This window comes from Cryptomeria japonica, chromosome 9, assembly GCF_030272615.1.
Source record: "Cryptomeria japonica chromosome 9, Sugi_1.0, whole genome shotgun sequence".
NCBI lineage: Eukaryota > Viridiplantae > Streptophyta > Pinopsida > Cupressales > Cupressaceae > Cryptomeria > Cryptomeria japonica.
In genome coordinates, this window is record NC_081413.1 from 696,906,919 (window position 1) to 696,933,892 (window position 26,974).

The following is a 26,974-nucleotide window of genomic DNA, read 5'->3' on the forward strand; positions in this document are numbered from 1 at the left end:
TAAAGGATCATTAGTAGTAGCTAAAGGTGTGAAGGTAGGCACATTATATCTGTGTACTGGTAACACTTACTCTACCTTAGCTGCTACAGATAAAGTTACTGTAGGGACAACAACAATAAATGTTGCAAGAACAGATTCAATAATGTGGCACCATAGGCTTGGGCACATGAGTGAGAAAGGGATGAAAATCCTTCACTCCAAAAATCTATTGCCAGGACTAAAGAAGATTGATTTAGAGTTCTGTGAAAACTGTGTTTATGGTAAACAGAAAAGAGTCAGATTTCTCAAGGTTGGGAAAGAGAAGAAGAGTGAGAAGTTAGAGCTTGTACATTCAGATGTATGGGGACCGGCTCAGGCATCATCTCTTGGTGGCTCTTGTTATTATGTTATTTTTATTGATGACTCAACCAGAAAAACATGGGTATATTTCCTAAAACAAAAATCAGATGTTTTTGAAACTTTTAAGAAATGGAAAGCTTTGGTTGAGAATGAGACAGGAAAAAAGTTGAAGTGTCTCAGATCGGATAATGGAGGTGAGTATTGCAGCAAAGCATTTGAAGATTACTGTTCCTTAAATGGGATTCGAAAGCAAAAGACAGTTCCAGGAACTCCACAGGAAAATGGTGTGTCAGAGAGAATGAATAGGACCATCATGGAACGTGCGAGGAGCATGAGATTGCATGCTGGATTGCCCTTACATTTTTGGGCAGATGCTGTACATACTGCTGTCTATTTGATAAATAGAGGACCTTCAACCCCTTTGGATGGTGGTATTCCAGAGGAGGCATGGACTGGTAAAAAGGTAAATTATTCTTTTCTAAAAACTTTTGGTTGCGAAGCTTTTGTCCATGTTGATAAAGAAAACAGAACCAAGCTTGATGCTAAATCTCATAAATGTACCTTCATTGGATATGGGATAGATGAATATGGCTATCGGTTATGGGATTTTGAAAATAAGAAAATAATTAGAAGTAGAGATGTTATATTCAATGAGAAGGTTATGTATAAAGAACAGATGCAGGAAAAGAAGCATGAACAGGACAAAGAAGAATATGTGGTGTTGGATGAGATTCCTGAAAATGAAATGCCACAGGTACCTGATGCTCAGCAACAACAGATTGTCCCACAAATTCCTGTAAGTGTTAGACGTTCTACGAGGACAAGTAGACCCCCTGAAAGATTTTCTCCTTCTTTGTATTCTATTTTATTAACAGATTCTGGTGAACCAGAAGAATATGAAGAAGCAATGCAGGTGGATGCCAAACAACAGTGGCAACTAGGCATGAAAGAGGAGATGGACTCCTTGATGAAAAATAAGACTTGGGACTTAGTCCCTTTACCTGCAGAAAAAAGAGCCTTGCCTAACAAATGGGTTTATCGGCTGAAGGAGGAGGAAGGAGGTCAGAAAAGATATAAGGCGAGACTTGTGGTAAAAGGTTTTGCACAGAAAAAGGGTATAGATTATGATGAAATATTTTCTCCAGTTGTAAAAATGACTTCAATTAGAACTGTACTTAGTCTTGTGGCTGCAGATGATTTACATCTTGAACAATTAGATGTCAAAACAGTTTTTCTCCATGGAGATTTGGAGGAGGAAATTTACATGTTGCAACCACAGGGATATGAGGTCAAAGGTAAGGAGAACTTGGTGTGCAGGTTGAAGAAAAGTTTGTATGGCCTAAAGCAAGCACCCCGACAATGGTATTTAAAATTTGATAGTTTCATGGCTGAACACGGTTATCATAGATGTCATTCTGATCATTGTGTATATTTTAAGAGATTTGATAATGGCAGTTATATTATCCTGTTGCTTTATGTTGATGACATGCTTGTTGCTGGGTCTAACATGCAACATATAAATGATCTTAAACAGAAATTAGCCAGGTCATTTTCTATGAAGGATTTGGGTGCAGCTAAGCAAATTCTCGGTATGAGGATTACACGGGACAGGAAAAATAGAACCTTGAATTTGTCCCAAAGTGAGTATATAAAGAAGGTGTTGAAAAGATTTAACATGCAGGATGCAAAAGCAGTTAGTACACCTTTGGCTAGTCATTTCAAATTGACTAAGGAGATGTGCCCAAAGGCACAGGAAGAGGTTAATAAAATGTCTAACATCCCGTATTCATCAGCTGTTGGTAGTCTGATGTATGCAATGGTATGCACAAGGCCAGATATTGCACATGCAGTGGGAGTTGTGAGCAAGTTTATGAGTAATCCGGGTATGGAACATTGGAATGCTGTGAAATGGATTCTTCAGTATTTGAAAGGAACTACTACGAAGGCATTATGTTTCAAAGGATTTAATGCTGCTCTAAGTGGATTTGTTGACTCTGATCTGGAGGGTGATATTGATTCACGGAGGAGTACTACAGGGTATGTTTTTACTATAGGGGGAACTGTAGTCAGTTGGATTTCTAGGCTGCAAAAGGTTGTTGCACTTTCAACCACTGAAGCTGAGTATGTTGCTGCTACAGAAGCCAGCAAAGAGATGATTTGGTTGCAATGTTTTCTGAAGGAATTCGGTCAAACACAAGAGGATAGCCCATTGTATACTAATAGCCAGAGTGCCATTCATCTTGCGAAGAACTCTGCTTTTCATTCAAGGACAAAGCACATTCAGCTCAGGTACCACTTCATCTAGACTATTTTGGAGGAGGGTCAGTTACGGCTTGAGAAGATTCACACAAGTGAAAATCCTGCCGATATGTTCACAAAGGCAGTTCCACAGGAGAAGCTGATTTCTTCATCAGTTTCTGTTGGTCTTCTTGATTGATAATTGTGGAATTTATACCAGTCAAGTCCTAGTGTTTTATCCAGCGGATGTTGCATGTACAGTGGTGTCGTGTAGTATTAGTCTCCAAGTGGGAGATTGTTCAGTGTGGAGCCTGATCAGTCTCCAAGTGGGAGATTGTTGAAATGTGGCAACTGATCAGCAAAGTACTGTACACTCAGCACGTATCCTCGCCGGGGTCTGGGGCCGGGCCGGGCCCCGGGCAGGGGTTCGGGGGCGGCAACCCCCGAGAAAAAAAATTTTGCCATTTTTTGTTGATGAAAACCGACAATGTAATAAAACCCTAAAAAGGCCGACTTTGTTTGTTGCCCTAAAAACGCATGTTATAAGCGGCTGGGATGTTTAAGGCATTGGTAGGTTGATGTACTGTTTTTGCTGGATAATAAGAAAGATTGGACGACTGTGTATGGTGGACGTAACCCATTCTGGGTGAACCACGTTAAATCTCTGTGTTATCTGTGTCCTGTTTTATTTTCTTTATCTTTTGTATTTAAATCTGCATAATTGTTAGTTCATATTTGCTTTGGATCTGCTTGAAACCCTAACACTGCCCGAATCAGAAGGGTATTAATAGGCTGGACATGGAGGAACAAGAGGCTGCAGTTTTAGCAATCACAAGAGCACAAACAAAGAAGGCGATGTATTCAAACTCTGGTACGGAAAAGGAACAAGATAAAGTAGAACAAGTGTTGGCAAAGGAACGAGTAACTTCCAATGGAACTGCACGTATGTCATTGCGGGAGTCAAAGAAGAACATAGTCCGGTAGATGCTACAAACAACCGTACCCATCAAGGTGGCAGACCTTCTTCAAACTATGTCGCAACTGAGAATAGCAATTGCCAATACAGTCAGTGACGAAATAGTTACCCAGAAACAATATAAGCCACACAAGGAGGAACTGACGAGAAAACCATCGCCCGAAGGGAATGAGTCCAGTGATCCAATGTTGCTAACGATGAGCATTGGGAGGAAGCCGGCGGTCGTCGAAATGGAAATAATGGGGAAGAAGTTGACAAACACCATTGTCGATGGAGGCTCGGGAGTAAACATACTACTAGAAGACACATGGAAATGTCTGGGGAAGCCGAATCTTTGGCCGCCAAGCTTCCACTTGGTAGGTGCCAACCAGGACGACATTCAGCCGTTGGGAACATTGGTGGCACAAAAAGTAATGATTGGGACACAAAAAAATTTCTTGGACTTTGTAGTCATCCGGTTACAGAAGAAGGCGTACGATGCACTCCTCGAGAGGGGATGGTTAGTTACTGCCATGGCGAATCATAATTGGAAGCGAAACACACTCTCGATCGAAAGTGATGGGAGGAAGCACGTCATTGACTTGAGGAACCGGGCGGTGAGTGAAGAACTGACACCCTCGGACTCTGAGTCTGAGGGTGGAGAGTTAGGTATGGACGGAGGAAGGAAAGGCATGAAACCCAACGATGAAGGGGTGCTCAAACTAGAAGATTGCTCTGAGGATGAGACAAGTTCTCTTAATGGATTATTTCACTGGCACTTGGAGGATTATAAAGTCTTCCACCCCGACTATAATATGCTACAAATTGGACAAATTGAGGAAGTACAAAGTCCATCGTACGATATTCATCTGTGCACATCCGACGTTGGTGTGTCTGGGCTATACGAACACTTGCCAAGTGAGTCTATACTGTATGAACAAAGGCCGCCGAGTGGGAATGGGGAAGTATCTAAGGTGTACGAAGAAGATTCACAAGGCGAGGATCTAAATTGGATGCTGTAGAGCCTGGTGGAAATGCCTCGAAGAAGTTAATGCTATACGCTAAACGATTCACATCAGCCGAAAGTAATTCAGCCGTATGGTTCAAATCAGCCGAGAGCAAGTTGACCATACAACCCATAAGAGCCGAGAGTACATGGAGCGTACGGTCCACAGGAACCAAGAGTGAAGTTGCCGAAGGATTGTCACTGTAGGCCAAGAGTAAAGTTTTTGAAGAATTGTCATCGTACGCAAAGAGTAAAGTTGCCGAACGATTGACTAAGTCCATACCGTACGTCGTACGGTTCAGAGCAGACAAGAGCAAGTTGGCTCCCGACAGTTCAAGTTGCGTCAACGTGATGAGGTTACCACACGAAGCTAAGAGCCCCAGCTACACCGTACAAACTAGAGAAGCCGAGTGCTAGAGATCTGTACGGTCAAGGGAGACTCAAGGAAGCAGACTTGACAGCAGGACAAAATCGAGAGAGGGAAGGAAAATTCCCATCCAACCACAAGAGAAGTCGAATCCGTACGGTGCAAGTGAAGAAGCAGAAATACCGTACAGTGTACGGTCAGCACGTACGGTCGACACACAAGCGCAGAGCATGGCGAGGAGTCCGTACGGCGTACGACATAGCACCATTCCGTATGGCGTAGTCCTTTCATTCGACCCGTACAGCGTACGACATAAATTGTATAGAGAACAGGGTACGTTGTACGGTGAAACCGTACAGCGGATATCACACAGGAGGCATACAGGGAAGTCGTACAGATATCGTACAGGAGGCATCGTACGGTATACAGGGAAGCAATCAGGGAGAGGTTGTAAAACCACGCTACAGGTACGGCAACCAAAGGCGGAGGCCGTATGACAACCAAGAGAAATCCATATAGAGCACAGGAGGAATACCGTACAGTCAAGGAAGCAATATAAAAAACTTCAAGGCATCAGCTTGGAAATCTGTGCCGCCAGTACGGTGTTAGGCGCAAAGTGTAAACAAATTGCAGAGGTTGTACGGCCAGAGGAAAGAAGCGTACGATACACCTTACCGGCAACAGCAGGCACGATGGTCTGTACAAATTGGCGGAGCACACTTACAGACTGTTATAATAACGGTCAAGGTCGGGAAAAAGACAGGAAAACAGGGCAAAGCAGTTGCAGTGCAACCATGACCGCTACAGATCCAGCCAACAGCAGCAAGAAGGCCAAAATCAAGCCAAAAGTGCAAAAGGATCCAAAGGGAATCACTGCGGAGAATGTAGCCTTTGAGAGCGTGACTGGCAGCGAATGTCGTACTTGGTGGAAGGAAACTTCCTCCGACCATGTGATAAAGGACTCCCTCAAGATTGCACCGTGGGAGAGAAAAGTTGAACCGTACGCAAGGATTGCTAGGCTGTACGAAGGAAGAGTTGCACCATATGAGATAATTCTTGAGCCGTACAATGGAAGTATCGTACCGTACGATGGAAGTGTTGAGTTGGATGAAGGGAGTCTCAACCCACACACCTATAAATCGTACAACCAAGAGAGAAGCACAAGCTTGTACGAAATAACAAGTCTATATGCAAGGAGGATAAGCCCATATGGAAGGAAAACAAGTCAGAAAACACAATACCCGTATGGGAGAATGCACCTTGATCAGAATTTTGACTTCATTGGCCTTGTTCCTGACGTCTTAAAAAAGCAGAAAATTGATGCACGCCATGGAGTTCCATGTGGGTTTGAAGGTTGTAATTTGGTGTTGGCGGCGGGGGCACTACCCCGGGACCCTGTGAGGGGCACTACCCCTCGATCCTGCAAGGGGCTCTGCACCTTGACCCCGCTGGGAGCGCTACCCCTTGACCCCGTTGGGGGCGTTGCCCCAAATCCCCATTTGATTTGGCAGGTACACTACAAGTTGGGGGTGTCCAGTCGAAGTCACTATCTGTCGTTAGTCTTTTCGAATATCACTTGATGTTTGCTTGTCATCTGCAAGACAACTTTTCTTTTGGGGGGGATGATGTTGTCGGCATAAATTGCCTGTTGTTATGTTTGATAATATTTGTTATCCGACAATGTATTAATTAATTGTATTGAGTGGGTTGTCAGTCTCGGGTAGTTATGTGTCAATTGGTTGACAGTTGTGTACCTCTCGGCAACCGTCGGGTCCTTTAAATATGTCATGTCCTGCCAAGGAAGGGGCATGGTATTGTCGGATCTATTGTAATCCTTGGCCAACCATCTTTGGTCTCTTCTCTGTAATAATTGAATGTGCGAATAAAGATATATTTTTTGTCGTGTCTAGTATGCATTGTCATGTACATTATTATTTCTTGTATTTAATTTACCAGTTGTACCAACACATTTTGAGATCTTTGAAGGACAATCTTTAGTATGCATAGAATCGACAGATGTATGCTGATCGGCAGCGAGTAGAGTGCACTTTTAGGTTGGAGATATGGTCTACTTGAGGCTCCAGCCCTACTGACAGTTCACTCTCAAGAAGAGTGGAGCAGAGAAGCTCAAGCTCCATTTTTATGGACCATTCAAAGTCACCAGGAGGGTCAGGGAAGTTGCTTACGAGTTGGAGTTATCTGAAAAACAATAAGGTACACAATGTTTTCCATGTGCCACGCCTCAAGAAGGAACTTGGGCATAGTGTGGTATCTTCATCAAATTTACCTCCTTTGGATGAGGAGGGATAGTTGGTTCTAATTCCAAAGGCCATCATTGACTCCAAGGAACGCTCTTTCAAGAGGACATTTAAAGAGTACTTGGTCAAATGGACGACCCTACCTATTGAGGATGCGACTTGGGAGAATGATTGAATTTTGTAGCATCCAGCCTTGCGATTGCTTGGGGACAAGCAATCTTTAGGAGGGCAAACTGTAATGTCCCCTTTTCAGCTCTAGACTATTAGATGGATCTTTAGCCTATTTTGGAAACCCATAGGCTAATCAGAGGCTAAATAAGGGTTTCTATCTTCAGAACGGATTTCAGAGGGGCGCTTGCAGGAGTTTGGCAGTTTTAGCTTTGGGTCTTTTTGGGTTTTCAAAGTGCTTCAAAATGGTGTTAGATGCATTTCCATCAGAGGAGATTTTTGAACTTTCTATTTTTAGTAAGTTACGACAACTACTCAAATTGTTCTTCTAAGGAGTTTGAAGTCACCTACTATTTTTAGCAGTATGCCATTTATATTAAGTACAATGTTTCGTAGTATGATACAGCACTTGGTTTCTATTTTTGGCAGTCAAGTTTGAGGGGTTGTTTATTCAAGTTTTATTGGAGTTCATTTTTGGAAGGTAATAACTAAAGTGATTTTATAATTTCAAGTTGCTTTTTGTCCCCCACACCAAGGCTCAATGACTTTAAGTTGTTCTTAAAAGATGTTCTCATGTGGTCATCCAAGTTGGGAATTATTAATTATTTTTATTGAGTTATTTGTGCACATGAAAAGGGAAATAAAATAAAGTAAAACTTTTAATCCCACATGGCCTGGAGAAGAGGGTCGATCCCTTTAAGATAGATATGAAACCTGGTTCGGCAGGCTCATTTGGGTATGCTGAATATTGAGATAACAAAGTGTTGTTGAAATGCTTTCACAGTCTTAACTTCAGGGTTGCTTGCCCTCCTAGCAGGTTGCAGTTTCGAGTTTGAAAGGCAACTCCTAGCTGATTGGAGCAACTTCATTCAAAGGTTGCCATTGGATTCAATAGAGAAGTTCTTGGTTTTTTCAGTTGTGGAAACCCTCTTGCTGATTTCACGTTTTTACTCAACCTAGTCGGAGGATTGAACTGATTTTTGTTGCTACGGAATCATTCTTCTCCTATGCCCTAGGCGTCCATTTGCTCCAGTTTGTGTGATTTATGGAGTTTATGATTTTTAAAGTTGATCAGCCCACCTTGCTGTTCATACCACGTTTTGGGGCTGCACTAGAGTGTGTGCCATCTATTTGAGTTGTTCTTTGAGGCAGCTTTCTGTTCTTCTTACCTGGTTGTCTAGGCTCTATGCTTCATTTGCTTCCAGTTTGGGCTCATTCGGAGGTGATTCGAGAGAGATACAAACATAACACTGATTTTTTGGGTAGCTGATCAAAAAAATCAGAATATTGCTCTCACAAATCAGAGTTGGTAAACGCTGTCCAAATTCTCTGTTTTCACTATATTTGTTTTGGCATCGTGTTTGGATTAGACATTCTATGGTTTAGCAATGATATTATGATGATATCTCTGAGTTTTTCATAGTTAGCTTTTTGTATCAGTTGATTTAGTAGTACTAAACAGCTTTCTTAATTTCATTGCTGTTGAAAAAACCGAAACCCAGAAAAAGCAGAAAACAGAAAAAAGCAAAAAAATCACAAAAAAAAAAAAAAAAATCAGAACGAGGGTGTATATTAGAAGTAGATTTCCTCAACCCTTCATCCCATAAGTCCCTTTGTGGTTACCAGCAAAGTTAGATTCTACATTCCAGTAGTGTTCATAAGCATAAGTCCCTTTGTGGTTACCAGCAAAATCACATCATACATCACTGAGTCTATCTACAACTTAAAGTTGATTATTCACATTGTAAACCTTGGAGTTGTCTCATTTGATCATATTATTTAGCATATGAGGTTTTTCTGTTCAAGATAGGATAGAATACTTGGTATTTTATTTTGTGTTCGAAGTGTCCTAAAAAACACATCAATAGTATCCATTAGCAAATAACTGTAATTTCACTTTTTGGATGACAAAAAATAGTCTGACAATTGTTTTCTCGGAATGGTCATGTATAAAATAAACTAAACAGATGTCTCGTTCCCAGAAAATGCAGCTCTTATTGAAAATAGTCGTTACCGGAATAAGGAATTCTTTACAAGTGAATATCACCCCCTTCGCCACCCCCACCCTCCTCTCACCTCCCTACCCACCCAAACACATCCTCCCCTATCCATTCACAGATGCTCAAACTGAAGAAAAGATGAGTTCAGCCAATCCTTCCTTGTTTGCTTCTCTTGAGAATAAATAACAGACAGTAACAACAATACCTCAGTACTTGCAAAGCACTTTCCAGATGACCCTCAGCTTCATGTTGAGCTGCAGCCTACAAATATTTCAACAATTGCACTTAAGATTATAATAACCAGATAACCAGGGGAAAAAAATCATTTCTAAACAGAGAATATAACACAAATTACATTCCACACAGGTTAAAAGCAAAAAAAATATCATGTTGACAAGTATCAGTCATGTACCACTAACCTTAAGCAGGTCAGCTGAGGGATTAAGACGTGACATCAAGAAGTGGTAAAGATACTTAAGGAGCAATATCTGCAAAACCACACATGAATTCTTTATCCTAAAACAACTGCATCTCCTAGAATTTTGAATTTATAGCAGCACTCTTGACAAAATCATGAAAAAATCAAAAGCTCCAAAATTCACTCACCTTATCTATTCCAAACTACATATTGCCAAGGTTCTTCCATGCATAAAAGCAGTTTAACTATATGAAGTTCAGTATTACCTGTATTTTGTCAGTGGTAACTGCAATGGCGAAAAGAAGTTTACAGTCATTGGATTCCATAAAGTACCTTAGTCAAGAGTGCATTGATGACACTAACATACAGCTTTAAAGGTTATAATGAAAGAAAAGGATACTCGAAAAAATCATTTTATCATTTTTCTAGTTTAGACAAAATAGTTTATTAGGTCATTTTCTGAAAGACCAGACACCAAAAATATATCATCATTCCAGCCTACTTGATCACATGTGATGGTTCAGATCTAGCATCACAGCATTTGCATGTTTCATTCTCCTTTCTTGCCTCATTTGATGGTGAATGACTTGGATCAAAAGGGACATTTTCTTGGGAACTGTTTAGAAGCATGAGTTACAGCCGAGGCATACAAAAGTGAATAAGATGGACAAATCTGCATAATGAGTGGTCTGCAAAATGATCCAGGTAAATTTATCTTCCAGTTACAACTACAAGAATGCAGTCCTTGTTGGAAAGACTACAAGAGGCAAAGTAAAGCAATTTTATAACAGTTGGACAAAATAATAGTACCAAGTGAAACAAGGCCAATCAGAAGAAGCCTTAGAACACTGGAAAAATATATAAATCAAAGGCTCCTTTATTGTGCTTGCAAATGCCTTGAAAATAGTCGTAAACGATGTGAAAAATGGATCATAGACCATTGCTAAGAAGGACTTGCAGCTGCTGCAGATCAAGGTAAGATGGAACAGAACTCTAGTGCATGCCCCAGAAGGTTGTTGCAGTTGTTGCAGGATTGTTCCAGTTGCCATTTTCAGTCATGGAGTTGTCTTGGTCCATGGAAGGAATTTGTCTATGTTTGGTGTGTCAAGTTACTGAGAAGTATGGTCTCCAGTCAAAGGCATATTTTGGGTAATCCGGACAATCTCATGGATTTCTACAAAGAGGGGTTCAGATAGTCAAGTTAGCAAAAAAACAATGTAAGCATATTTATTGGCTCCCGTAGGTAGCAAAATTATTTCTCCACCAGTGAGCTTGTGTCTACTGTCATGAATTCACAATCACCTCTTTGCTGAAAGCAATGATTTCATCTCTACAACAGCGCTTTTTAAAATGCCTCAATGATTTTGAAATTACCACTCCATTGCAAGCAGCAAATTCATCAGAGTCAAGACAGTAGGTAGAATCTGAAGCATTTTGATTGTTCATTATGCATTTTCCGACATTACAACTTCCTGATGATGCCTGCAAAGAATGAGGGAAAGGCAAAAAAGACTTGACAAACATTGTAGAGGCATTGGCTTCTTATTCAAACCTTCATATTTGTTCGATTTTTCATTGTAGTAAGTAAAGACGCAACATTTCCATTGTGCGGAGGGACATGTTGCAGAGATTATGAGCTAGTTGCTTATGTTGTCAGAGCTCAAATCCACTATACAGGTGTCATAAACACTTTTATTTGACTAGAACATAGTAGCATGAGGAGCAAGAGCTCACTCTTCTGGAGTTTACTTCCTACTTGAGGATTTCTCCAGGTGTATCCATGTGTCTCAAATGTCTTGTGTGTTTGTCTTGCATTATATACTACTGCTATGTGCTTCTATCTGATATTGTAACCATTTTGAACATCTTTAACTCATGAATAACCCATTGGATTTAGGTGTCTTGTAAAGTTGACAAGAAAATGTCTGTTAGTGGTGTCTGCTAGGAGAATACCTCCAGCATTTTACTGACCAACAAACCCCTGCATATTTATACAAAGAAGAACAAGAAGAATCAAGGAAAGATGGATTCCTGCAACAAAAATTCAGAGCCCATCACCATTGTTTTGAATGAGGCTAAAGGAGAAAACTGTCCAGTTTGTAAGGTCAGTGATGGAGAATAATTCAAGCAATCACCATCTTTGACAATCTTGCGGATGTTACACAAGCCTCTTTGTGTGGATTCACTTTTATAGAACTCCCTGGATATATAATATTCTGAATAGACTAGAATGAATAAACTGATACTTCTTGTTGTATTGGTCCCAACATTACTTCTTTTAATAGAAATGTTTTCCCCTTGTGTCACTTCTTGCAAACAAAAAGAATGCTTCTAGTCATGTTCGTCGAATATAAATGCAACGTACTTGGATTTATTTGAGATGTTTGTGGGGTTCAGTCATACAACTTTCCTTGTACATCCTTTGGATTTTGTTGCAATTCATTTGGCTTATTAATTGATGCTCTCTAATTTGTTCCTGTCAAGAAGCTCATTTTGTCTTTCTTCAACTCCTTCAATAACATGTGCACTTCCATCTCACCTCCAAGTTCACATGCAGCTCTTTCCAAATGGTGTAAAAAAATTTATTCACAACAATCAGATCATAAATCTTGTGCAGCAAATGTACATCGACTAGGAAGCATGGATAAATGGACGACTCACGATGTCCAGCTTGCATGGAATGAATGTGCTCACTCATATTACAAATGCAACGAGGAGCAAACAAATGCAATGCAACACCTTTATTAACAAGCACAAACGGAAATGCTAAATAGTATTAAAAAGGAAAAAAAAAATACTCAAAACTCATTTTAATATATATCAAAATGCAATCTTAAACAAGAATCATTACAAAACACAAACCAAATCTATGAATCAGTATTCAAATCTTGAAAAAGACATGAAGAGAATACTCGAATATATTTAATGAACTAGTCCTCTTGAATTTAGAAGCTGTCCAAACTAAGCTCTCATGGAGTTATCCCAAAAGAAATCCCTTATGAATGTTTCATCCTTACATCATGAAATTCTACGAGGCAAAAGACCTTATTTATAAAGGCAATGTGTAATGAAGGATTAGACAAGATGTTGACATGTGTCATAATCTTATACAATTGATAGCCTATCATCCACATAAGGTGGATAAGTGATAATGTGATAAGTCAACTAAAGATGGAAATTCCACTTATAGTGCGTACCCACAACTAGAAAACATTTTGTTAAATAAAAACAAATTTAATTAGCCTAGGCGCCCACTTAAGAAATTTATTAAATTAAATAATGCTAAAGTTAATTATTTAATTAACTTTAATACTTTTTAACGTTATTTAAAACAATCACTCTCGACCGCATTAACTGCCAAAATATTATCAAGTGCATTTACCGACATTTCCAAAATAGAAATACTACCAATTGACCAAGTTGGTGTCCAGATTGTGACTTACTAAACATAGTAAAACAAACAAATTGTTCAAATTCACTCCAAAAAAAGTCACAATGCAAAAAAATCCAATTAGTTCCCTAACCCTAACTCATTATGGTTAGCCTATGAGAACCCCCTAAATATGCTAACATTGCTTAGGAAGGGGACATTACAAACCCAAGGGCTCCAAGGCAGAAAGGCACTGCCTAAAAAATAATAACATACTACAGAATAAGTATGCTTCATTTGTGGATTAATCTGCCCATAATGTCTCCCTCGAATGGAGAATCATCATGTAATATCTTCTAGGGATGCAAGACAACCTTGAGGGGCCATAATGTTGTTGTCCATTGCACCTTCTCTATCCTACAGGAAGAATATCAATTTTTGCAAAGAACATTGGATGGGCTTCTTATTTTCTTGAAAAGAGCCAGAAGCACAAAAGTACCACAGATTCAAATCCATTTTTGCTTTTGTCAAAATTGTTCTCTAGTCCCACAATTTATTCAGTCAAGAAAGAGAAAAGGTAATTATCTGAATATAGTTAAGATAATACCCAGGACTCATAATAATAATCCTTACAGTTGAATTCTGATCACCAAAACCAAACTGGTGCATTCTATAAGCTCCAGCTACAACCAGTAATCTCTTTGTATGATTATTTTCAGTGATACCAAGCAAACTACTCGTTCTCTTGTAAACCTAACATTATGACAGTATTGCTTACAAACATCTCAGAGATCAAGTGACATGCCTAATACATAACAGCAAAATTACACTGGAAAAACCAAAATATTTAAGGGCATAAACCATTCAACATAGGAACCAAGATGGTCATGGTCAAGTACAATTAAAATTGCAGAAAATTGAAATCATTTACAAATAATGCACAGAATTCTTTATTCTATTCTTCTCAAAATGAAGCCCTATAAAGCATAAACTACAAGCCAGATTACCATGTGATCCAATTCTAATGAACTTCACAACGACGCATTCTTGCAAGTTTTTGTTTAGTGACTCAGTGCAGTCATATATGTTTAGCAACAGTAGAATTAATTTTCAGGAAAGGAATATATTAAATCCAGAATGTTTGACTAAACATCAGCTCACGACCAAAGCACACAATATAAATTAAAGAAACTGTTCCTAAGATGATGTGTCCACTTTGATTTTCTGAACCAACACAGAAGTATGACACCAGAAGTATCATTAACAAACAATACCACCAAATGCTGCTTTGGCAACACATAAGAAACATCAGAAAAACAAACCAACCTGCATAGTTGAGAAGGTGAGGTTGGATAACATGAAAATGAGAACACCCTGCAATCCAAACAAACCAACAAAAATTGGTAAATTGAGACACAACAAGCATAAACATTGTGTCAAATCATATTGTCTACAAAGAAAATAAGCAGATATATACTATATATGTATCATAAATTGGTTTTCCTCTTTTACTCAAGTTAAACAATCTCACATAGATTTCAACCAAAGCCAGTTCTGGTGATGATTAAATTAAACTATCATTCTCAGATTATCTTCTTGTGCTTACTATATTCATCCAACACTTTGTTATAAAAGGTTTCTTTTATCTTGCATCTTCAGGGTTTCAATTTGCTTTCCTTAATTTGCTATGTTACCAAGTATGCACTTAAGGCATCTTGCACCCATACCAGGTATGTCTTGGTACGGGCTCGCCCAGGGTATGTACCCGGGCATTTGGGTACACCCAAGTACATACTCAAGCATACCCAAAGGCTCCAAGCACCAAAAAATAACAAAAATAAATGTTTTCTTGACTTTTCCTTTTTGCATCCAAAAACCCTAAAATGTCCCTAAAAGCATCATTTCACCCAATACAAAGATCATTTTTGCACCCCTTCTATCATTGGGTTTTTCTCGCATCTAACACCTTGTGCAACTAATCACTATTGCCCCTCAAACCCATTACGGTCTCCACTTCCAAACCCACACTAGTTAGTGGGATCTCTTGTCATATATGAAATTTGATTGCATTGAGGGGGTCTAGGAGTGGAGATCAGAATCAAGAACTTAGACAACTAAAATTATCACTATTAAATGCCAATTGATAAATATAAATATTAAATATTTAACTATCAATTGGCATTTAGTATTTATCTTTATCACAAGCATTTTGGCATTTGGCATTGATCCATGAGGAAGTATCATACTATCAAATGTATTTGATTTTACAATTTTCTATATTTCTTTAAACTTTTTGTATATAATATGTATATATACAAGTATAAACGTACCTAAGGGCAAAAAAAAATTGCCCATACCCACATACCGGGTTCTCATACTTGTACCCGTGCTCGTACATGTATCGGCAACTTAGTTTTTGTTTGTATATGTTTGGATATTTCTAAATCGCGATTTTAATCTAAGGGAATCCTATTAGTTGTTTGCGTGCTGCCTTGTCGAGTCCTAGGGCCAATGTAATAGCTCTTTCTAATTAAAGGAGCTATGTTGCTGCAATCAAACCTTCTATAAGTTGTTTAAGGTCATCTATCAACGTAAGTATTTAACATTGTATGACCATGCTTACCAATCTGGTATCTAGCCCTTTGGTTTGGATGTTATACTCCTGAACATTACCCATTCGTTTGAGTACTTCCAATAATGAAAAGCTTTGGCTTTGTCATTTCTGCAAGCAAATGTGTTTATCATGGATTTTCAAAGATAATCCTGCATGTTTAAGGGTCTCTTGGATTTTTCATATATTACAATATTTATGTTATTTCACTCACCACCTTCAATTTGGTAAATAAAACTATGTATACAATATTAAGTAACAATTACAAAATGCAGGTATATTATGTTTGTTTACAGATGACCAACCTTAGAGCATTGATGTGACGGTCTGAGGTAGTGAATTTTGTGCTTAGATACTCTTAAGATTATTTATTGTTCATGAGTTCAATTTATGGCAATTCAGATACTCCTTGGTTAGATGCCCGTATACACATCCAACCTCCAAAGGATTTGATTAATACAGAAAATAGCAGTGCTCCTTTGAGATTCTGGGAGAGAAGGATGCAGGGACATAGGGACATGGTTTTGGGGATTGAAAATTTTGTCCCGAATTCTAGGTATGTGAGGCAGACAGCCATAAAAATAACTTACAAATTTGTCTCCATTTAAGTTTTTTGGGGGTCTTTTTGTTTTTTCTGTTTTTTTTGGTTTTTTAATATTTTGGAAATTTTAGCATCATTTTCCTTCAAAAATTCCCTTTTTAATTTTATGCACAACAAAGTAGGTTGTCCAATCCTGAAGAAAATTGACAACCCCTACAACTCCCCAAGTTCACAAGAAGTTGGGATCATCATCTGTAGAGAAATCCTTGGTGATGCATCTCCACAGAATGCTCAAAAATAGAGAGCACATATCAACAATACATTTGTCACTTTCAATTCTCTCAAATAACCTTTCAGATCCATGAAAGATTTCCTATTCAAAGTATTTTCTTCACATGGCTTGAGGATATGCATTGGCCACTTCATGGCATGCTCCCACCAATTATATGTTGAGATAATACCGCTGTGGTATTAACCCAATTACAAATCCCTAATGATGTATGTGCATTGAGTAAATTGAACACTTGTCTCAGCACATTAATTCAATTTCTCATTCTTGTGGAGTTTAAACTGTGTCTGTTGTAATTCATCTCATGTTAACCTCCATGAGCATTCATTACATGGATGACAACTTTCCTCATTGTAATGCCCCCACTTTGAAATATAATTTAATAATAAATAATAATAATAAAATTTAAAATACAAAAAAAAAAAAAAAAAAAATTAAATTAAAATATAAAGGAATATAATTAAATATAATTAAAATTTTATTGAAGTTAATGAATGGTCAAAAGCATGAAATGATAAGTTGACTCCCCCAAATATGAGGTACAAAAGGGAGAACAGAACTCATCTAAAGGGGGAATAATTTGTGAATCAGAAGTGCAGATCTGATTTAAATAAGAAATGCAGATCATATTGTGAAACGTTGTGTCCCTTTCAAAGGGCAGAAATAATAAAGAGTTGCACTCTTTCAAAGGGTGCTAATGGTGAAAGGGTGTGTCTCCTGCCAAAGGGCATACATGATGAAGAGGTGTGCCTTCTCCCTCACATTGAGAGATATGAAGGAAAGGAAGCATCCAGTGACATCACCATGAATCAGATCAGATCAGAACTGTTATTATGCTAAGTTGCCAAATGGGGTACAGGAACAGGAACGGGTAGGTGGGTACGAAACGCTGGTATGGCAGAAATTTTGGGGGGGCTTGGGTATGTTTTCGGTACGTTCATACATACATTGTAATGTCCCTGTTTGGGGTAACTTAGTATTATGGGACAATTGCTCAAACTTCTATACTTACAATGAATTTCAATATCTGATTTTTCTCTTAACTTATAAAATTGATAATATAAAGATTAATATATTTTGAATGTCACTTATTAAGGTCACTTGCTATCTTTTATTTGTTCAAATAATATATGCAAGTGAACAATATGTCAATACACTTTTCCCTTTTACCTATATTAATGAGGGATTAAGATTGGATGATACGATAATGCTATATCTGATATGAACTTATGAATTATGCCAGTTTATGAAATCCCAATGTGCAATACGAGATATCTGCTTTTCCTGATATGTGGATGTGATTTATGCAATGAAATGTACAGTAATACTGATTGTTGTTTCCGATAAGAACTCTTAAATCATGCAATGTTTTGATATGTATTATCGCCTATAGTGATACAGTTACTGTGTCTGATATCTGCTATTCTCCCTTGCAATCAATAGTGTCGTCTCAGATAATAAGTTAGGCACTTGCAACCTATTTAGACAAACAGGCCTATGTTCATAAGAGTAGATCCAATCAAGAACAAAAGAAATAAATTTCCAAATCGATGATTGTTGAAGTGGAAGTGAATGCCTTCATATATCTTATAAATGCAACGATAAGTTACGTTGTAAAGGTCATGACTTATGTCTATTCATAATCGCCTTCTTTCCTTAAACTAATCTCACCCTTTCATATGTAATTAGTAATTTCGTAACCTCTGATTAGTCTCCTTACTGATCACTATCTTCAGGATAATCGATTGCTGTCATTAATACTCTTCATCTAAGTCACTGCATTCGCCGAATTTCCGGGTTCAGATTCAAAACTCGGCAAATCTATAAAAAATAAATAAAATTCGGAAAAGTTCGCTTGAAATTCGTACGTCAAAATGAACTGGTTTTTTTTTATCCGCCATTGAAGCTGTTTAGCTGTCAATCCCATCGCTATTCCTGTGCCGTGAGGCCCTATTCACGCGCTGTTATTCCCATGCCCAGCTGGCCCTATTCACGCGCTGTGTGAGCCCCTGCCCAGCTGTGACTATTTCCCTCGCGTTCGCAGTGCACTTTCCCTCCGCAGTATAGTTTTTCGATTACAATTTTTGTTTTATTTTTTTACGATTTTCTCCAAACATTAAGATTAATGTTATTTTAATATTCTTACTAGTTATTAGTTGTTGATATTAAATAGATTTAAATTTATTTATTGTTTTATAATTTAATTTATATTAAACTTTTATAAAAAAATAATATTTAGTATATTCAATTGATAATTATTTTTATTTATTTTTATCTGTTTATAATGATTTCGAAAGTTATTAATATTAAATAGATTTAAATATATTTATTGTTTTATAATTTTAATTTATATTAATATTTTTTTTTAAATAAATATTTAATATATTATATTGATTATTATTTTAATTTATTTTTAATTTGTTTATAATAATTCCAAATCTATTTTGCAATCTTAAACTATTTCGATAATTTATGAGATATATTACTTATATTTAAATAAAAAATATATATATGGCGAATTTAATGTCGAATTTTTTTCCCGAATTTTTTGACCTTGCCGAACTACATCCGAATTTTATGGTTGTCGAACTCGAACTCGAATTCGAACGCGGTGACTTAGCTCTTCATAACAATATAAATCGCTGTCTTATTAGTTGTATGATATCATTGCAGGAAGTTCTGCCTTGCAGATCAATGATTACCCAATTGGCCTAATGCTGAAGGCTTCATCAATTCAAAAGAGTAAGAAGTTGTATTTGATTGATTTTAATGCTGCATTCTGAAATTACATTATCCATTGTAACTGTGATTAGTTGTGAGCTTATTGCTGTCCATAACAAGGAACATTAACTTTTTGTTGTGCATTCAACATTATATCATTGCTATATTTGTGTTTAAGCATCAGACAAGCAAGTATAATAGACCTAGAACAACAGTAGTGGTCAAAAAATTCATTAACTTCAGAAATTAGTTTTTTATGTTGAGAATAGGTTTAGGGACATTACAAACCATCACTAAGTTCTTCAAAAGAAGCATGTGTTCAGGGGGAGCTATTCATTGTCTTATATTTTATCCCCAAAAAGGCTTTTCCATTGATGTGAAAAGGAGAGGAGTAGAATAAAGGTGAGCATTTTAGTTAGAGGGAGAAGTTTGTTTCTATTGCATTCCAAGATTATTTCTTTGCAGGGTTGACATCAACGACAAAGGGGGAGATTCTTTATTGTCACTAACGTCAAAGGGCAAGTCAAAATTATAGGAAGTTAGACTATGCCAACCATATGAAACAGTCACGGCAAGAGAGTCCTCAAGAGAATAGTCCGAACCGTGCAGCAAGAGTAAACATGGCTGAAGCAACACAATGTGATGGAGGCAATCCAAAATCAAACATATTATATTATGGAATTTGTTAGGGGTAAATAACGTATGTTAGTAAGAATAATATTTAAAAGTGTGTTATGTTGTGTTTATGTTTATGTTGTCGCCGATAGGTTCCCGTCGGGTAGTTGGGAGTTGGTGACGGTTGGCAACTTGACCAACTGTCGGGTATTTATATTGTTTTGTTGGAACCTCGGCAGGGGTGATTATGTATGGACATTTTGGACACTGGAATAAAGATATAACTCTTCTGGTCTAACTAGTATCATTGTCATTTATGCTGTGATATATGACTGTTCTGTTACATGAATATTTGGTACGTGTGGAAAACATTGTGTTATTTGTTCATTCACCAACCATACATTTAGGACTAAACATTTTGGCACCGTTGCTTCAACGAACCTGGAGATAACTATGGCAGCAGGCGGAAGCAATTAATGGGCCGGCCATTTCACCAGCAATTAATTGTCGTGGACAGCGACACACACGAAGAGAGTACCGCGGAAGAGGAACGAGAGGAGCAGTTGATGGCAGACTTGGTGGAGTTGTGGGACGTGTCCGTCACGCAGTACGTGTAGTGAGAGGCTCAGGAGAGAGCCGTCTCGAAAGGCACGGTACGTGGTGAACTCACTGTCAACACCCCCGTCTTTGACCTGCTTGGAAGTATTCCAAGGTTACTCGCCAGAAATCTAATTGCACTCCAAGACCGAAGGGAGGAGACAGCAAAGGAACTTCGGCGGCAACAAGTCCTCTGACGATACGAGGAGTGGAGTCGGAGGGAGGAAGAGGAGAGGGAGGCTAGTCGGCACCGTACCTCTGGCACTCGATGCCCCTACGGCCAAACAAAGATAAACGTACCACTACCACCGAAGGAGTAAACAAGGGAACTGTACGGAGATCTCTCCGCATAAAAGAACAGGCCGAAAGGAGACGACGGCTAAGGGAGGTTGCCAACTCGAAGAGTCCGGAGAAAAACAACAGAAGTCGGAGTGTGAGTCGGAGTTGTAGTCGGGAGAGGCAAAAACCGTGTACGTGGAAGGAGTTGGCCAAGGTCGCCAGGAACCTTGGCCAACTCTGGCACTCGGCACCGTACCTCTGGCACTCGATGCCCCTACGGCCAAACAAAGATAAACGTACCACTACCACCGAAGGAGTAAACAAGGGAACTGTACGGAGATCTCTCCGCATAAAAGAACAGGCCGAAAGGAGACGACGGCTAAGGGAGGTTGCCAACTCGAAGAGTCTAGAGAAAAACAACAGAAGTCGGAGTGTGAGTCGGAGTTGTAGTCGGGAGAGGCAAAAACCGTGTACGTGGAAGGAGTTGGCCAAGGTCGCCAGGAACCTGCCACTTCCAGATGTAGCAGAGGAAGATCGCGCCGACCAAGCCCCACACTTGACGTCAAGTGAAGAGGACTCCGGAGCCGAGTCGCAAAGCACCCTGTCAGAATATTTTGAACAAGGAGAGGAGGCGGTACGAGACCTGCATGAGGAAATCGCCACTATTTTTGAAGCAATGCAATCTGGCATTAAGAATTTGTCCTTGTCAAAGGGCATCAAAATAGGAGGGTCAGATCCGGAAACCCCGGGAAGGAGGGACTATAGAAGCGAACGTGACCAAAGCCCGGCTGACAAGGGCCCAACCAGACCAGGAGCGTACGGTACCTCCCGGACACATAATACCTTCCCGGCATATAGCCATTTCCAAGCACCGCGTAAAACCATCCAAAAAAGAACAATGGCACACACCCCAGAGAAGCAAAAACTCCCAAAATTTATGGGTGACGGGTCAAAGGCGGCATTGTAAGACATGCGTGACCATCTGGGAAGCAAATGGCCAGGACGACCGGGACTACTGGTTGAAGGCATACCCAGCCACTCTGCGAGGAATAGCCATTGACTAGTATACGGACCTCGATGCCCAGCATAAAACGTCCTGGAGCAATCTGAAGAAGGCCTCCGAGGAAGAGTTCAAACTCCTACGGGATGACAACGAAATTGTGGCAGAGATTTACAACACCAAACAAGGAAAAAATGAAAGTGTACGGGCATATAATAGAAGGTTCGAGGAACTGCTCAATAAAATGGAGAACCAAGCGGCAGATGGTTTCAAGAAGAGATGGTTCGTTGAAGGATTGGTACCATCCCTCAGACGGAAGATGAAGGTGGTCCCCCCGCCCTCGTATGATGAGGCGTACAACCGTGCGATGGATATTGAAAGCGAAAATAAGACATCCCAAGGGAAGCGTTTGGTGAGCAATGGTGATAGTACGGATGAAGACAGTGATGGGGAGTCCAAAACCGTGCAAGCACGCCAGAGGGATATGATGAGAATGATGAAAGAACTAAAGGCTAACAAAGAAGGTGGCAGGGAAAGAAAGGAGCTATGGTGCACCGACTGCAAGACGGAAGGACACACTAAGGGGAGTTGTCCCCGCAAAGCCTTCTGTGACATCTGCCAAGTAATGGGACATTCCATTAAGGAATGCCCATATAACTTGAAAACACGGAGCACACAAATGCTCTTCACCCAACCTGACCAAGTCACACTGCTAGTGACACCTCCGAAGCCGGCAGCAAACTCTGACACCTCTCTTGGAGGGTACAGCAACAATCGGCGAGGTAACAACATGTCCAATAATAACACGCCAAGGAGTAGAGTTCAATACGACGCGAAGGGACGACCCATGATTCAATGCAGAAAGTGCAACCAATGGGGTCACTTTGCATGGGAATGTCAAAACGGGGGTGACGCAAGAAGTTTGCTATGCAAATGGTGTAGTCCAGGGAATCATCAGGACATAGACTGTAGAAGGCAAAAAGGGGTCAATATGTTGGAGGTGGAAGGACCGAGGGAAGGCGTATTGGCAATCACAAGATTGCAAAACAAAAGAGCCATGTACCCTGATCCTTGCACGGAGAAGGCAAGACTACAGGAAATCAGGGCGGATATCGAGCGAGCGATGGCAGAAGAGCGGAGGGCCTCGCACCAGGCTGCCATTACACCACTCCGGTCAGGATTGGAGAAAACTATCATTAAGCAGATTTTAAAAACCACAATACCCATACGAGTATCCGACCTTCTACAGACCATGCCACAGTTGAGGATGGCCTTGACGAATGCAGCCCGTGACACCACGGTCGGCCAGGAAAACCAAACGATGACAAAACCACATAGTACGGCTTCGCTGAAGAAACATGGTACAGATGCCATGGACCCTATGCTACTCACAGTAAGCATTGGACAGAAACCTGTCGTGGTGGAGATGGACATCATGGGACAAAAGCTCACAAACACCATTGTGGATGGCGGGTCTGGAGTCAACGTACTACCCAAGGAAACATGGAGAAGCCTTGGCAAGCCTACTCTCTGGCCACCAACATTTCATCTCGTTGGTGCAAACCAACACAGTATTGTTGGTGTCTGTTTTATCATCTACCAAACATTAGAATAGGATACCCAAAGGTATTCTATCCTCTCCTGAAAAATCACTACTGATTCCAAGGTCTATATGTGCGAACAAGCGACTTTAGTGGAATAGCTTCTTGGGTAGTGTATGCTAAAATTTTCAAGGGGGACTTACGTTTGACAAGTATTTTGAACTGCTGGACTTAGATGGATTTAGCAATTTAGGCTCTTCTTTTTTGGGGGGGAATTTTTCGGATTTAGACTTTCAAAAGAAAGGGAAAACGAGATAGGCTTCAGGAAGGCTAATCTAATCCTACGAATTCGGGAGATGGTATCAACTGGGTGCTCTCGAGAAACCAAACCTTGCTTCGCCACACTAGGGACAACTACACAAGGCCGGTGCAATCTTCAATGGGTTGTGCCTATGATCGAGATGTTGGGATGCACAGGGGGTGGGCTCAGACTAACTTTGCACGGTGAGATGGAAATCATCCATACACCAAAAGTATGAGTGGAGATACACCATCAATTAACACTTATCAAATCCTTCATTCAAACTAACAACAATGAAAGCAAATCTAAGTTAATTCTAACTAAGTGTTGAGGCAATTGAAACCATGCAAATCATTCAAATAATAGAGATTACAAAGCAGCGCACATGCAACATATTATCTGGAAATGACCTTAAGCAACAATACATCAAAAACCTCACCCTTTTCAAATGAGAGGAGGCAACCTTATATAGTTTCTCAAAAATAAATGAATGGCCAAGATCAAACAGCGATAAAGGGCCAAGATTGAAAGTCCTAAACCCTCATTAGGGTTTCCCGAAATACTATCAGTTTAAGCAAATGAAAGAGTGACAAGTGGCGCAGCTGCTAATTTTACTGAGGTGAGTGGCCACTTTCCACTTTCAGAGATTCAACATATTTGGACACAACGAGCTTGACCTCCTCCATGGCGACACTTGGCAAACCGCCAATCTGGAAGTCGATGAGATCCACATCGTCGGCGCATGTGGCAAGGATGCCTTCCCACTCCACTGCTTGGGTGAGGAAGTTGTCATTGATGGAGAGGAAGTTTGCAATCTTTGAAAGATCGCCTTTGTTAATCATCCCTGAATCTCGGAAGAAGCTTGCCTGAATCCTAGCTCTCAAGTTCTCTGCTTGTAAATGCTTCTCCCTTAGGCTTTCCTTCTGCCAGATCTCTGACGCCACACAGAATACCTTGCCCAAGATCTCTCTAACCCTTGCCTCTGTCTCAAAACAACTTGGTCTCAGATTTCTTCAAAACCTCATTCCGAGTGACCAGAGCATAGTACCACGTGCTGAAGTCGTACCTGTCTCCTATCTGTATGATGCCTGCATCCACTAAGCTCTTCTTTGACATGCCTCGGATAACCTTCAGGTGAGGGAGTATTCAATTCTGAATTTCATTCACTTCTTCCCAATTGGATGCTAGATCCTGGATACGATCAATCAACAACGAAGTTGCCTCATGTGCTGATACTAAGTTTTCTACCAGGGTGTCAGCACGTATCACGGCGTCTGAAATCCACTCCTTTTCTTGAGTGTATGATCCATTCATCTCATCATAGTCCTTCATTGATCCCTGCTGAAGAGGCTGTGGTGGAGTAGCCAAGACTTCATGGTTGAGCGGGCTGGTAAGATGGAGAACATAATTCTTCCACTGCTGGTTCTCTTCTTCCACTTTCTTCCTCTTTTCTTTTTCATGAGCCAGCCTTGTCTTTAGAACGTTGCAGGAGTCATCAAAATATTGGATCGCCTGGTACTGGGTAGGCTTACCCATCTCTATGATGGTAATCTTGTAATCATCTGCGGTGACATTGTCCCTAGTCTTCCCTTCTTTGGGCACTGCTATCTGGATTGTCCTGAATCCGGCACTGTCTCTCTGAATCAGGGAAAACTTCCTGGCTGGTTTGGGCGGTGTTAGAATATTTAATCTTTACTTAGCTTAGGTTTATTTTTATTTAGTTTAGGATATTCCTTTGGAATTCCTACATGTAATTTGTCCTCTAGTACATGTGTGAGGACAAGTCATTTCTTTTATTTTCCTTTATTAAGGAATATTAGATTTCCTCCATAAGAGGATGTGGACACATAGCACACACATTTTATGAATGGTGGCATTCATAGATTTGGGAGTTACTTTGTAACTCCTCTCCTCATCTCTATTTAAGAGATGCCTCCTCTCTCATTTCTTCTTAATGACAATATTGTAAAGAGCTTCTTGCTCTCTCTCTCTCTCTCTCTCATTTTTAGGCATTGCCTCATTCATAATATCACAAGGGGTTTTTCTTTGCTTTTCCCCTTTCAAAAGTTCTTGTGCCTCCTTCTTCACATTTGGGTGATGCTCCAAGTTTATTGCTTTTCTCTTGGTAACAATTACTTCATCATAAACTTTCTTGGATTAATTTTCCTTTCCTTGCTCTTTTATTTCCTTTCATGGTATCAAAGCAGGTTTCTAATCCTTGTTTTAAGTTAACATTGATGAAGGTTACCATTCAGTGGAGTTCACCTTGTTGGAGGCATTCTTGAGAGGAGAAGAAGTTATTTTACTAATATTTTCTATTGTGCAGGTTTTGGTTTCAGATTTTAATTTTTTTTTCAAACTTGTTAACAAGTTTGCCTGCAGGTTTAATCTCCTATTCTAGTTAGTTTTTTATTAAAAAAGGGCTTTGGAAGGCTTGCCGCCAAAGTTCCTCCGTTTTAGTTTAAATTTGTATCTTTGGAAGGCTTGCCGCCAAAGTTACTGTTTTTTTTCGTGTGCATAGTTTGGAAGGCTTACCGCCAAACTTAGTCTCCTTAATTTATTTGGTCGGCTTGCCGCCAAAACTAATTTATTATTAAACTTCATTTCTGATTCACTTGCAGATTTTAACCTTTTTTTCTTGCTTACAACTATTCTGATTCAATTTGTTTGAATCTGCCATTCAGTCCTAACATCTTTATTTGCAGGTGTTATTGATAAATAAAAATGATAATCTTTATTTAAACTTAAATTTGTTGAGGATTAAACTCAAACTTAAATTTGTTATCATTTTGAGTTGTTTTAGATATTTTATGGTTTATTGTTAAATAAAATAAGTTTATTATTGCTTTTACCAGTGCCGATAAAGATCTGGCAATTTAATTCTTTGTAATTGTTCTCAAACTAATGCATCTGAATACAGAAAGTACACAACACAGCACACTTGATAGCTAGAACTATCTTACTTCGGAGACATCCGATAAAAGCAGAACAATACATCATAATTTGTCTAAAGAGAAGAAAAGATTTCTTTTCCAATCTCTACCCATACATCATTCTCAGATCAAAATCAAACTCTCTAACACAAACAGATTTTCGAATGATTAAAGTAATAATAAGTTCGACTTAAACAACAAAACTAACCCTAATCAAAATCGCTCCATTTTAATCAATCTAGCAATATCTCTGTTCTTAGCCGTCTGTTCTCTGCGATTCCTGAAAGTTACAAACTATAACCTAATATTCAATCTTTGCTGGTTTTCGAGCCGGTTTTTTTTTTTTTTGGCACTTTGTGCCCCTTGCATTTCGTGCTTCTTGCACAAGGCCTGCAACTGCTTGCGGGGAAGGCTGTGGTAATCCATC

At 39.5% G+C, this 26,974-nt stretch overlaps 1 protein-coding gene across 2 annotated transcripts in view; it reads right to left on the minus strand.

Moving 5' to 3' along the window:
• The window catches only part of LOC131073942 (ALBINO3-like protein 3, mitochondrial), a 244,326-nt gene that overhangs the window by 80,560 nt on the left and 136,792 nt on the right, over window positions 1–26,974 (minus strand). For both annotated transcript variants that reach the window (XM_058010465.2, XM_058010466.2), the window contains 3 exons: window positions 14,446–14,493; window positions 9,751–9,819; window positions 9,537–9,592 (listed from right to left, as the gene is read on the minus strand). In XM_058010465.2, the coding sequence (XP_057866448.2) occupies window positions 9,537–9,592; window positions 9,751–9,819; window positions 14,446–14,493 (173 nt within the window). The remainder of the gene's footprint in view (window positions 1–9,536; window positions 9,593–9,750; window positions 9,820–14,445; window positions 14,494–26,974) is intronic.